Source organism: Triturus cristatus, chromosome 3_2 (assembly GCF_964204655.1).
Source record: "Triturus cristatus chromosome 3_2, aTriCri1.1, whole genome shotgun sequence".
Lineage (NCBI taxonomy): Eukaryota > Metazoa > Chordata > Amphibia > Caudata > Salamandridae > Triturus > Triturus cristatus.
Genome location: NC_140584.1, coordinates 1,177,513,830 through 1,177,528,279, shown reverse-complemented (window position 1 = coordinate 1,177,528,279; position 14,450 = coordinate 1,177,513,830). Strand labels below are relative to the sequence as shown.

The following is a 14,450-nucleotide window of genomic DNA, read 5'->3' as shown; positions in this document are numbered from 1 at the left end:
TATACTAGTGTCTTATAAGGGTACCCCAGAATCCATTCTGGAGTGTACCTAAAGTACATGCAATCAATTTATAGGAGAAAGCAGCTAGACTGGGGTCCTGGATAGCAGGATCCCAGCCAGTCGAAGTCGAAAACAGTGGGGGTAACTATAAGAAGCAGATCCTACTCTCCTACAATGGGTATATGCATGAACAAATACAAACGTTTGAGCAGTACTACCACTTTTGTAAGCATGATTCTGCCTCCCAGAGCTAGGGGTAGTCGGATCCATCTCTCTACTTCTGTGGCAAGTTTTCAAGTCATCAGTCCATAACTGTCTCTAAGAGCTGTTTTTATTGATGACAATCCCCAGATATTTCATTCTTTCCTCCAAGTCAAAGGAAAGTGCAGTACCATCCTAGCCTAGTAGTCATTGGGGAGTGGGATCCTGATCACGTCCTTTACCATGTGCATCATGTTCTCACTAGGGTTTTAGACAAATTGGAGAATATCACCTGCAGATAATGAGGGTAGGAACCGTTGCATAGGGCAGAGGTTACCAAACTGTGCACCATGGCACCCCTATGCCCCTGGCTGATATTGGCCGGATGTGTCCTGCTCCAAACTGATTGCACACAAACAGCAAACAGATTGCTGTAGTCACAACATGGCCCGAGATGCTAGAAATATTGTGAAATGAGAGAGTAGAAATATCTTTGGATTGCACACACCATTCTGTATACCTTCATCCCAGTTTACTTCAGGGATTAAAATGAAAGTATTACAGAGGGTGGCTGGACTGGAAACAGAAACCAGCCCTGGCAATTCTTCCCGACCAGCCCGGGGGGAGGTGAGCTTGGAGGGGGGCACAGATGCTACTGTGAGAAGCGTCGGCATGAAGGAGGACGGAGGGGACCCTGGGGGGTGCTAGTGCGTCAAGCGCCGGTGCCAGTTTTGTTGCCAGGGGCTGATACTGCAGCACTGCTGCAAATACGGTCCTAATATCAAAACCCGCCACCACGGATCCATAACCGCCCCCACCCTTACGTCCCAACGGGAAAATACTTGGTGCCCACTACAACCAGTCTGGACATGGGGGCTGGTTTTACATCTTACAACCCCCAAGCCCGCACCACCCCCACCAAAAAAAGTAATGTAATAGGGAGCCGTGGCTAATGGTCAATTAGTCAAGGGAGCCAAAGGCCAATAAAGTTTGGGAATCACTGAGTGAGAGAAACACTTGTTTTAGAATCTAGTAAAAATGTGTTGTTTTTGCTGAATTTTGCTGGGAAACAGTTTGTCAGTGAGTATCCAATAAAACAGATGTCTATATTAGGTGTGTATCACTTCTGGGAAAATATAAAATCTGATAGAGACTTCTAGCTGCCGATTCCATACCTTTGAATTTCCCCAGGCATCAGACTAGATCTGGAAATGTTTGCGTGAGCAGTACCCCCACCTTCATCATTCTCCAGAAATTGGCTACTCCATTGATTTAAATGAGATCACATTCCAAAGCAATTCCACTTTTTCCTTCCTCGAGCCAGCAAATGTTACTCTGCATTTTAGTGTCTTGTTACACATTGTTTTCAAAAAGGGAAGAAATATGCCACTATGTCAGTCAAACCTCCAGGGACGAGAATGTGTTTGTAAAAGTAAACCAGGCTGGGGAAAATGAGGTGGGGGTACAGTGAGGAGAAGAGTGTGGCATCGAGGAAGGCAGCGATTTGAAAGAAGGGGTGGGTGACATGGCATCTATCTTACAATAGATCCTTCTCTTTGGGCGTGGGGGGGGGGGGCTGCAGACGGATGCTTGAAGAAAATATAAATAAAATAAAATATAAGCACCGTCTGCAGCACCATCCACTCAGCGTCAGCACATTTGCAAAGCAGCAGCAGGGTCCTCAGCTCACAAGTTTTTATGACAGACTCTGAATGTCCATTCCAGATCTGAAGCTGATGTTGAGCAGTTGGTGGTGTAGAAGCTGGTCAAAGTTCAGGACACACAAAACGTAGGTGGAGAGATTGCACAGAATGCATGACTGAAGCACTGTGATACAAGTCTGTGGCCACTGATGTTTTAAGCTTGACCACAGAAAGTTCTCAGGCTGAGAATGAGGATTAATTTAGGCATGTAAATCTCTGAGAGATGCAAACATTGGAGAAGTGTAGTGTCAACCAAGTAACTTTTCCATGTGTGTTAGACTAAAGACTCTAACATAACACTGCATAGAAAGAAGAACTGCTGCAGATCAGGTTGTGTGGATACTTTGACCTGCATTACATCAACAGCTGTTCCAAATCTATGCCAGTGAGCAACTGTTCGAACGTGAAGGAGGGGCCAGGTCACAGTGGATGTTCATTGTATCGTAGTGGAGCACTCGACTCCATCTGTTTTTTGGCAATGGTGTTCTTTCCTCTTTAAGGTACATCGCCTTCAGACATGGAACATACATCATAATTGGTGATGGTCCACAGCACGTCTCCAAGTGATGCTTGTAGACATGTTCTTATGTTTTCACAGCACTTTTTGATTTTGTCACAGGAAGCCAGAAGAGAGTAAGAAGGATGAACCTTGCGTAGTGGTCGGCCTGCAGCCCGAGACTGGAGAGACAGAAAAGGACCCCTCCAAGCCATCCGTGCGAGAGGTGGCGCTTGCCTCCGATATCATGGCCATGGTTATCAGGTATGAGACCCAACGGAACTGAGACGAGACGTAGAGTGCATCCCAGAATGCTTCAGTTGTTACATGTGCAGTGTTCATCCAGTCATACTTTTTATAGCGTGATGATTTTGAGGAACTATGTTACTCCTTCAGGGGATGGTCATTGGTCATTATAAGCACTGACTAGTCCCCTCTATGGATCCCAGAGCAAATATGTTTGGCGTTTGCCTTTCTCAGAAGGCCTAAAATGATTTTGTTTGAAGAAACCTAAGTAAGCAGCATATACAATAGGCAATGCTGGCCAGTTCTATTTATATACTTTTACAAAGAAACTTTCAATAAAAATACACATTTCCATCTATATAGCTAAGTGTCAAAGAAAAATGTTAAAGCAAAATCCTAGGCACACATAATTGTAGACAAAACAGTATGTAAGTTATTACAGGAACTACAACAAAGTAGCCACAATTTCGAAAGAAACGTCTTCTGAAGGGTTGGATATTGTCCAGTCTTTATTTTTCTTTTGCATAGAGCCAACGGACAGAGGGAAACCAGCTGACACGTGTTTCGTCGCGTGTGGAAGGTAATTCCGCAACTTCCTCAGGGCTGTACACAGAGGATAGTAGTCTTGGTCGTCGCTCAGCCGGTGATAATTCCAACCCGGCTGGGCTGAACACTCAACCAGATTTGGTTGACTCTAGGGATACCCTTAGGCCGGTGAAAGGAATCATCCGGCACGCTAGATTGAAGTCCTGAAGTAATGGACAAAATTGGGTTGTAGTCGTAGTGTTTGTAGTACTCCACGTTGTAGGCGCCGTGAGGGAGACTCTGTGTAACAGAGATCTTCGAATAAGTAAAAAGATCTGAGGCGTGTAAGCCGGGACACCTCACGGCCGATCACTGTGTTCCCGGTTGTGGACACGTGTCAGCTGGTTTCCCTCTGTTCGTTGGCTCTATGCAAAAGAAAAATAAAGACTAAACAATATCCAACCCTTCAGAAGACGTTTCTTTCGAAATAATTGTGGCTACTTTGTTGTAGTTCCTGTAATAACTTACATACTGTTTTGTCTACAATTATGTGTGCCCAGGATTTTGCTTTATTTGTAATTGTGAAGGACTTTCCCAAACATAAATTGAGGGGTTTCAGGGCTTATCCCCTCGCCTGGTTGCGCCATACTTATACTTTTTTTTCTAATCTATTTAGCGTTAATTAGCTGAGCGCCTATTCTCCCTGGCCACTAAAAACCCTTCCATAGAGATCTTTCAAAGAAACATGTTGTTTAAAGATTTGAAAAGAATCTTAAGTGAAAAAGCTGAGTTCAGTGATCCAGGATACTTTCAGCAAGAGCCCAAAAATCTGGAGCAACTGCCACTAAGAGAGCATGATGGGATTCTGGGCACCTGGGAGCTCTTATAGCAGCATCATTAGTTTTCCACTTTACATGACTGCAGCCTCTAAGGCTGTCGTGCCCTAGTTTCTTCCTCTTACGTCCTTTGAGAAAGGTATATGAAAGTTTTTTTTCTGTGTCTTGTGGCAGATGTGTATGGACTTTTCATTTACAAATCTTTGATTCCAGCTATGTTAATCTAATTAGTTCAGTGTAAGCAAAACAAGACTACAACAATTATAATGTATTAGGTTATCAAACAAACTCCTACGACTGGAAAAGGTGTCCGTAATGAATTGGAGGAAGCTAGTGATACTTGCTGTATTGTTTTTCTTAGGTGCACATCAGCCTTTTTTATAAATTGCATTGCATTGAATTTGGTTAAAATGTACAGCCTTAATTCATATTGGTTTCTCAGTCTCCCTGTGAAGTCGCACTTGTTCCCACTAGGTATTGTACGTTTGACCTGGGTATCGCATGCTAAGTGCTTATATTGTGCTTTGCTTCCTCAGAAATCTCTTGGATGACACAAACTTCCAACATGCCTTGGTCCTAAGCCAAGAGGAGCCCCTGCCATATTTTAGCCAGTTGTTAACTGACGTTCCTGCTTCAGCCAGCGACAGCCACTTCATTCCTGAGGCGTACATTGGGGAGACGCCGACCCCTCTAGAGCCAGAGGATGACCAGAGGGAAGAAATACCAGAAGAAAGACCAGGTCTTGACGAGGATCAGACTGAAGAGGAAGATCCCGAAGACACTACTCTAGGTTTGAGGACCCCGGTAACTCGGGATACATTAACTGGAGAAACACCAGAAAAGGGCATTCAGCATCAGCCGAGCTACGAATGTGATCTTCGAGAGAAGATTAAAAGGTGAGCTAGCCCTCTGTCACGGCCATAGAGACTGAGTATTTGGTTCGTCAGAAATGCTGTTTTTTGTAACTCTGATTCAGCAAATCTGGTATAGTGATGTGTCCTAAATAGGTTGATAATTTAAGGTATTGACCTCAAGTTGATATTTGGGAATTGCAGTCTTCATATCTGCCACTTTGAGATGTTGAATCCTACCACATTCAACAATAGTCACCCTTCTAAGGGGAACCCTTATTGGTATTTTTGGGAGAAAATAAATGGTGTAACTACGTGAGATAAACATGCACTGGTGTTTCCTGTGCTTCTATTTGCTCTGCATGTGCAAGGCAACTTTTATGCTGCCTTTTCAGCCGATGTTTTTCAGGTGAGGAAAATGCCCACTTGTGTTGCTCTTGCGGTGCCTGTTCTATTTTTGAAGGTAGGATGAACTGCAGCTGTCCATCTTGAATCTGTTATGTGCATGTGAGGAAATCCTGCACATTTGCTGCACCTTGGATTGCTTTTCTGTGTGGTAAAGTAATTTACACTACCTTTCAGTGTAGCCAATTTAAAATACATTGCCTAAGTTATATTGTCCCTTTTGATGTCCTTGCTTGACAAATCGCAGAATGTCCTTGCTTGACATGTGCCCTCCATTCCTTGGGAAGCTACAGTTGTTTTGCTTCAGCAATTACAGAGGTCTGGAATTTTTATGCGTTATAAGAGTTTAATAGTGGTAGTTTTGATGTGATAGTGGTAGTAATAGTAATGCAGTATATATATATAAATTTTTTTTTTTAAAAAAACATCCAATCGGAGTAGGCAATTTTAGGGCCTAGACCTGCGATATTCCAAGATATTATGGACAATAGGCCATTCTCTCTATTTTCCCCCTTATTAGTATCTAAGCTCCATGATAAAGGACTTAAGCTATCCCTTTCTAAATAAGCCAGGTTGTCCTTAGTAATAGTGCCTACATTGGTTTTAATACCATGCTCAATATCTCCTCCTACACCACTAGGAAAGTTTAACGGGAGCACCACCCCTTTCCCTGTAATCAGTCGGCTTTCCGCTCCTATCTGGTAGTTGTTATCAGCCTGACTGACAGATTAAGTTCATTACCAGATTGATCGACCTCAGTTATATTTGGATGGTCTACCCCTTTTTCTGCAAAATTTTTGGTTGGTTTAGTTGTTATATTCCTGTTACCAGGATGATTTGGCCGTCAATCACAGTCTTCCAGCCCAGAAGACCCAGTTATCTCATGCTGTACATTAGGTCCTCTATTATTCCTGGCCCAAATATCAAAACCTCTTTGACTACGATCTTCTGGGTTAAGCTGTTGGTGATCACAGTAGAAAAAGGACAAGGGCAAGGAGAGAATACGGGTACAAGAGTTTGATTTCCGCCAATTGCAGATATGTTCCACTGCCTTGTTATCTCTGAAATTGATTATTATACAATCTCCTGCTATTGTTTTCCTCTTTGGGCCTACCCAATTAACTCGTCTGGCAAAAAGAATTTCTGCTGAAACATGCTGGGGTAAGGGGCGGTTTAAGTTAAGCCAAAACACGCACTTGTTCTTCAATTCCCTGTAATCCTCCCTTTTATCTGAGCCCAAAGGTTTAACCCCTGCCAATATCACCACATAGGGTGTGGACTCTGGTGGGAGGTGTATACTTGGGGATTTTCTTACTGCTGGAGTGCTAAGTGCTTCCCTCCTTGATAGCATAGCTACTGGACTTCCATTTGCTAATGCACTCCCTACACTCACTGCGTTACATGTAGTGTTCTTAGTGTTAACCCGAGGTTCCTGCCCCGATGTTGGTAAATTGGATTTAGCTACGGTAGGAGTAAAAGTTGGAGCGACATTAACAGTTGTAGGGCTTTTGTCAGGCAGCATGGCAGACAACTTAACAGACGCCTGACAATTACTAGCATTTTTTTGGCGAGTCTGTGCTGATGAGTGCGCCAGCTCCAAGCAAACCAGTCTATTTTCTATTGCATCCAGTCTGTCATATATTGGAAGACATGTTTTATAGAAAATAGATTCTATCTTTCCCCAAAAGTCATCTCCTAGGTCTTGCGACTCCTTAGATGGAATCAAAGAGGGGAATATTGATGCTCCGTCTTCATGGCCAGCAGTGGCTCTTCCAGGGGGGGCAGGGGTCGTTTCAGAGGTATCTTCAGAGATAGTTCGCCTTGCCTTCGCGTTTTGCCCTCCTATTGCCGATTCCCCACGTTTCCTTTTAGGTCTCTGATTCTTCGTATTCCCCCTATTATTTAGGGGTAATGTTTTTCCCTTGGGATTCGTAGCGGAACGTGTCTTTACACTCTGGATCACGACATCAGTTTGGGTTGGATTTATTTGTCCCGCTCTAGGTCTAGTATTAAGATTGGCCCCTTCAGGTTCAGGAAGGCAATGGGAAGGCCTTTCATGAGGGGGAGACTTGGTCAATAGATCCTGTGTTTTGTAATGGATTCCTCAACTTTTATGTCCCAGCATTAAAAAGTATAAGAGGCCGCCCGTCTGGCGGACTAACTATATGGCTAAGGCAGGATTTGGGGTGTCGAGTAAGCCAAGGCCCAAGAATTAGTGAAGATATATTATCAGTAAAGATTGCCTCCAAGTCTGGGATTAAGTTGGAAATCTTTAATGTATATGCACGAGGCCTACCGGGGGGCAAAAAGTCTCTAGTCGTAAAGGTACTGGAAGACACAATAAGCTCCTTGCCCTTGAATACTCTACCCCTTGTAGCAGGTGATTTTAACACCTCCTTTGAGCCTTTGGGTCACAATATATCACAGTTTACAGCAGAAGAAGATGCTAGCTGGAGAATCCCATCCCTCGAGATTGCTCCTGTAAAAAGGTGGACAGAGGCAGCAATCCAGTTAAAAGGATTGTGCATAGGCAATCACTTGAGAGCAGCTAATGGCAGAAGTGTGTCAGATAAACGTGGGATGAACACCTTGGATAATGTCCGCAGGGCGAGTAGAATAGATTATCTGCTTGTTCATGTCAGGCTCTGGCCCCATTTTAGAGATATGAAGGTTGTCAATCGAACTGAGAGCGACCACCACCCACTTGCCTCACTATTTGATTTGTCCTTGCTTGGTAATTTACCATCCCAGCAAGGTATTCTTGAGCCCGAACAATCTGTGTCCAATAATATGCGCTACTTCAAATGGGACAGGATTGTAGAAGACCTAAAAACTATGACAGCAATTAATGAAGAAGTAACTGGTGCATTACAAGTACCTGGTATAGCTGTAGAGGGCCGGAGCTCTTGCCAGACTGTGGTGGAAGTTCATAATAGGCTTTTTGAGGGTCTGAGGAAATATTTTGTCAAACCCATTTCAAAAAGAACCTACAAGCACCACAATAAAGAGGGATGGTATAATCTTCATTGTAGGAAAGCCCGGGCTGAACTCGGCAGTGCACTTAAACTGAAAGACCCACTACTGGTAAGATCTGCTAGGTCATACTATAGGAAGACATTGAAGGAGGCAAAGGAAATGTGGGATAATGAAATGTGGAAGGATCTCCTTGATGCTTGCAGGCGCAAGAACAGCAAGAAATTCTGGGATATATACAAATGGGATAGGGGTGGCATACCAGAGCGACCACAGAATAACGTGGCACAGAATGCGTGGGTTGATTATTTCAAACCTCAGTATGCCGCACCCTGTGAAGAAATTCCCAGTGAGACTTTTAGCCATGTCTACTATGACAAGGCAATATTTTCATTAACAGATGTAGGAAGGGCTTTAGATAAAGTGATTGGGGGTAAAGCACCTGGCATGGATGGAATTCCTGCGGATGTGTTTACTGGTGATAGACGCCTTTGGTCTAGTTATATTATGCGTCTTGCTAATGCAATTGCCCAGGGAGCTGATATCTCCTCCTCGTGGAAGGGCGCAGAAATTGTCCCAGTATTTAAAAAGGGGGATAAGTCTATTGCGGGTAATTATAGGCCAATCAGCCTAATAGATTCGATACAGAAGATTATTGGCCGAATGTTCCTACATGAGATCCAAACATGGACATAAGACCGGGAAATTCTAAGCCCAATGCAGGCAGGGTTCCGATCTCGGATAAGTACCATTGACCAAGTTTTCCGTTTTGTTATTTTGTATTGGAAGACGGTGGTCCTAGGAAAAGGCGCCTTATATGCGGTGTTCGTGGACCTAAAAGCGGCTTTCGACCTGGTCCCACTTAGAAAGCTCTGGCAGGTCCTGAGAGAAATGGGTATTGCACCTGAACTTCTCACCGTGGTTATCCGCTTGCATGAGGGAAATGTCGCCCGGGTGCGTTGGGGGGGTGTGGGTGAGGTGACAGAGGACTTTCCGGTTGGCAGGGGCGTGCGGCAGGGGTGCGTTTTGGCGCCGACCCTGTTCTCGCTCTTTGTCAACGGGGTGGCCGATTTCCTCTCGCTGACCCCCACCGACGCGCCGGTACTGGCAGGAGTACGTATCCCCATCCTCATGTTCGCGGATGATACGTTGATTATTTCCAAGACCCCAAGTGGTCTACAAAAGGCTCTTGGGTGTTTTGAAGAGTTCTGCAAAGCGAGGGGCCTGGAAGTTAATACCGGAAAAACGAAGTTCATGTCATTTAATGCTCACAAATCTTATAAGGGAAGGATCTATATGAATAAGCTACCCTTGGAGGAGGTTTCCTCATTTACATACCTGGGCATTACATTGCAGAAAGATATGCGCTGGGGCTGCCAACTAGATCGTGCTGCATTAATACACAAGCAAAAATCAGGTGTTCTTCTTTCTAGATTCAAAACCTCATTTACAAAACCAATCTCTCCAGTATTAGAAGTCTATGGGACGATGGTTTTGAGCTCATGCCTATACGGGGCTGAGCTCTGGGGTTTTGGTAATCTGAACAGCCTGATGGTGCTAGAAAATGCGTTTTTACGCAAGATTACAAATCTCCCTTCTAGCACACCATTGCGACCTCTATTATTGGACCTTGGTAAAAAGCCACTTGAACATCTTGTGAAGCTCCGCCCAATACTTTATTGGCGTCGGCTTTGGTGAACAGGTGAACTTGTCCATTACAGGAGTGGCTTTGTGGATTTAATAAAATCTGATACGTTCCACAAAATACCTTGGCTGCATGGGATTAAATCTCTCCTGGGTAGCATAGGCCTGATTGAACTTTGGAATAACCTTGTAAATGCTGTTTTCCCATCTAAGGAAAAGCTGAAAACAATGTATTGGAAATGGGTATATAAGGTAGAAATTTCACAAGGTCTCTCCACCCATTTATCATGTCGATTTTTTGATCTAAAAGTCCACCCATCCTCTACCCGTTGCTGAATTCACCTCCAGATGGGGGGGCCAAGGAAACAAAAATGACAAATGTTACAGATGTGTAGAAGAATGTGAATCTGTAGGACACGTACTATTTTTTTGTCCTATGTACGTAGTACCTTCTCGGCATTAGAAGATATGCTATAGCTCTCCGTATTTTGTGCACAGATTCCGCACCTCCAATTTGCATAGCCGTGGCTAAATTCTTAGGGTGGGCTTGGGCATAAGGTCAAAAGCTCTGAGGCATGTTGTAAATCCCCCCTCCTAAAAAACCTGCACTTAGTAGAATACACTCGATGTAGTTAACATAGGTTGGTAATTAAAGCAGTACGACCATTAAACTGAGCCACGTTAATACTTGTGTAACACAAGAGTAAATGGATTGGTTCTTTTTTAGATTGGCTTAATTGCATCTTTTTTTAAAAATCTTGTTTGACGGTTGTCTAGAGATTTAATTGTAATTTTAATTCTTTTAGATAATTTATAATCACCCTTATGCATCAAGCCAAAATCCAGTCGGTAAAATACCGATTCGGTAATAGCTCCCGGTATTGTGTTAAAAATACCCAATCCCAATGCATCAACCCAAAACCCGAGCAAATAACGAATCGCTAAATAAATAACCTCGAACATACCGAATCGCTAATACCAAAAATGCTAATTTACCGAATCGCTAAATACCGAATCCGCAATTACCGAAATCACTATTAGCTCCCGGAAATTGCCAATAGCAAATAACGAATCGCACCCCAATGCAAGAAAACTCGCTAATACCGAAAATCCCAAAAATCGCTATTTTGCCAGAGCTAAATAAGGGGAATCAAAACCTGGAGGTAAAGTCACAAAAAAAAAAAAAAAAAAAAAAAAATATTCCTACATGTGCAAATGATTGAGGCAATCACTAAACCCTTAAATTTGGCCCAGGAGACCCTGTTGGCTCCCCCAAAATGGCTGCCCTCTACGTGCTTGCAAGGAGGATGCGGATCAATGCAGCAGGACAGCGCAGGAGAAGGGTACAGGAGAGAGTGTTCAGACTGCGCATAACCCTGCTCGGCCAGAATGAGGACGAGGTGTACCAGAAATATCGCCTCAATCGCGCTATGATCATGCGCCTGATTGCAGACCTGGAACCATTACTGCAGCACCAGACCCACCGGACAAATGCTATCCCTGCGCACGTTCAGGTACTATGCAGCCTGCACCTACTGGCCTCTGGGAGTTTCCAGGGGGTAATTGCGGTTGCTGGAGGTGTTTCGCAAAGCGCACTGTCACGCTTCTTCCAAAAATTCCTAGATGCCATGCTGACAATGCTCCACAGACACATCAGCTTCCCCACAACCCCACAGCAGTTGGACCGCACTAAACAGGCATTCTACCAGGTGGCACAATTTCCACATGTGATTGGATGCATCGACTGCACGCATATCCCCATATGCCCTCCGTCAGCAAATGAGTACCTTTTCAGGAACCGCAAGTCATACCACTCGATCAACGTGCAGGTTGTGTGCGATGCCAACAACATCATAACGGACCTAGTGGCACAATTCCCAGGGAGCACACACGACTCATACATCTTCCGCAACAGTGGAATGCACAGGCGACTACTCAATGGCGTATTTGGAGAGGGACTCCTGTTAGGTAAGTAGAACTACGCTTCCCCACACCAACACCACACATGTATGTACATCACCAATGCTAAGTCTATGCTTCTATCTTCTAGGTGACAGTGCTTACGCCCTGCGGGAATACATACTCACCCCATACATCAATCCAGCAACCCCGCAGGAACATCGCTACAACGCTGCACACATCAGCACGAGGAATGTGATAGAGCGGACTTTTGGGATTCTCAAGAGCCGCTTCCGTATCCTCCACAAGACTGGCGGCGCAATGCTATACCAACCAGACACATGCTGTTGAATAATTGCTGTATGTGCAATGCTGCACAACATTGCCACCAGAAGGGGGATACCCATGGAGGTGGACAGGGATGACGACCCCCAGGCTGACCAACCACCCGCCCAACGACGACCGGCACACATCCCAAACACAGCAGAGGGCCATAGGAGGCGGACAGACATAACGCAAAATCATTTTTGACCCTGGGTAAAATGAGACATTACAAGTTGGTGTTGGGTGCAACTGTTTAATGCACAGTAGCACTGAGGATTGTGCAACAGAACTAGCATTGTGAATCATGCTCCGATTGCATAAATGTAAATAAAAGGTTCCTTAAAGTCAGGCCTGTGCAAACAGAATAATTGGATGGCCATGGTTGCTCCACCATGGACCTGCAGCATGTACAAATTTCTAGTGCCGCTTGCCACGTACACCAAGCCTCCGCTCAGGTGCATCCATACCCTCACCACGGCCTGTCCCCGTGGAGGCACGCGAACTTCGGCGCCTGGTGCTGGCCTCTGCCAGTGACACGCTGCTGACACTGGAGGCAGCCTCACTGGTGTCATCCCCTCCCAATGCTGCAGCACTGCATGTGCTGCTCTGAAGTTGTTCCACAGCAGTGGTGATGTGTCTCAGTGACTTGGCAACATCACCGCAGAAGTGCCCAAGGTCCACCTGCAGGGAGACTGTGCGGCGTGCCAACACAGCGGTGCAGTTGCTGTGCCGTTGTATGGCCTTGGTAGCGGCGGCAGAACGCAACATTAGCTGCCGGTTACTCCTCCTCTGGGACTCATGGCCCTCCCTGATGGCACGGGTGAGCTCACGTACCTCCTCCCTGAGCTGAGCATTGCCATCAGCAACCGCAGTGGTCTGGTCCCTGACCGCCGTGCCCATGTCCCTGACCGCGGAGCCCATGTCGGTGACTGCTGCAGTCATGGCGCGCATCTCCCTCGCTAGGCGCACGATGTTGCAGCTGATGCTAGCCACATGTCTTCCCTGCAGGTTCTGTGTGCGCAGCATCCTCTCCTCAATTGCAGAGGTTGTTGGGACATCCTGGTCAGCTGAGGAGACGGAACTGCGACGGGCCCTGTGACGCCGTGCGTGTCTTGAGCCTCCATGTGGTGCAGCAGGTGGTGTGGATGTGCGCTGCGTGGGTGCCAATTGAGGGGGGGGGGTTGCCATCTCCTGCAAGGGCGCAACTTGGTGCCTGTGCCTCTGCGGTATTGTGGCTGCACTGGCTGCAGGCTGGCTTGCTGGTGCCGTTGCTTGTGGCGCAGGTGGTGGTGCCTTGGCTTGTGGCGCAGGTGCCTTGGCTTGTGGCACTGGTGCTGGTGCCGATGATTGTGGCGCTGGTGGAGGTGGTGCTGGTGGGGTGGCAGGTGTTGGCGGTGCGTGCGCATCCTGCACAGTCTCCTGGTCTGACTCCACGGGTGTCTCAGAGATGATCAGCTGGTCGCTGTCGTCAGAGTCCCCAGGTGATGCATCTGTGTGTGAAACAGTGCATGATTAGTGGGATGATTACACCTACATAGTGTTGTACCCATCAATGTCCCTCTGTGGTCCAACAAATGAACAGTCTACAGCCATGTACAACATATGTGTTGTGTGAGGATTTACGCCTGTGCCTGCACTCTGGGCTGACTAGACTACAACTCCCAAGATGCAGTAGTGTCATGTGTGGAACTGTCTGTGCCAGAGCTGCAGACACAGTGAGATTGGGCTGGGGGCATGGGTATGGATTTACGCTATGCTGGGTGTGGCACAGGCATGCATCTTACCTTGGGCACTTGTGGCTGCGCCGGACGTGTCCATCTGGATCACCCCCACGACGGCTTCCCGCTCTATCGTCCCTTCCACAAGGTCCTCCAGGGCTGTGTTGGATGGTGCAGTGCTTGTTCCGCCTCCAGTCCTTCTTGCCTCCCGGAGCCTCTCAGCAATCCTCTCTTTTGCGCGCTTCCGGAGGTCATACCACCGTTTTTTGAGATCGTCGATGCTGCGGCTAGTGACGCCAACCGCATTGATCCTCTCACGGATGCGCTGCCAGATGCGCCGCTTCTCAGTCTCAGGCACCTTGAGGGACAGCTTGCCAAAGAGGCGGTCGTGTTTGCTGGCCACTCCCTCGATGAGGTACTCCAGCTCCCTGTCTGAAAACTTCTTCTTGCGCTTGCGTGCAGATTCAGCGCTGGATGGCACTTCCTGCGACATGATGGATGTGTGCTGTGACTGGCAGAATCTGTGTGGCCTCACTCTGCACAGCCTGTCCTTCTTTCCAGCTCCTGTCTGCTCCTCTGTCGAGGCTATGTGGGTGGGGCAGCAGTATTTCCTGGTTGGTGATGTCATC

General features: G+C 46.3%; 1 protein-coding gene across 2 annotated transcripts in view; it reads left to right on the top strand.

Moving 5' to 3' along the window:
* CFAP65 (cilia and flagella associated protein 65) overlaps positions 1-14,450 on the top strand; it is a 684,907-nt gene that overhangs the window by 661,368 nt on the left and 9,089 nt on the right. For both annotated transcript variants that reach the window (XM_085650063.1, XM_085650062.1), the window contains 2 exons: positions 2,524-2,664; positions 4,544-4,903. In XM_085650063.1, the coding sequence (XP_085506189.1) occupies positions 2,524-2,664; positions 4,544-4,903 (501 nt within the window). The remainder of the gene's footprint in view (positions 1-2,523; positions 2,665-4,543; positions 4,904-14,450) is intronic.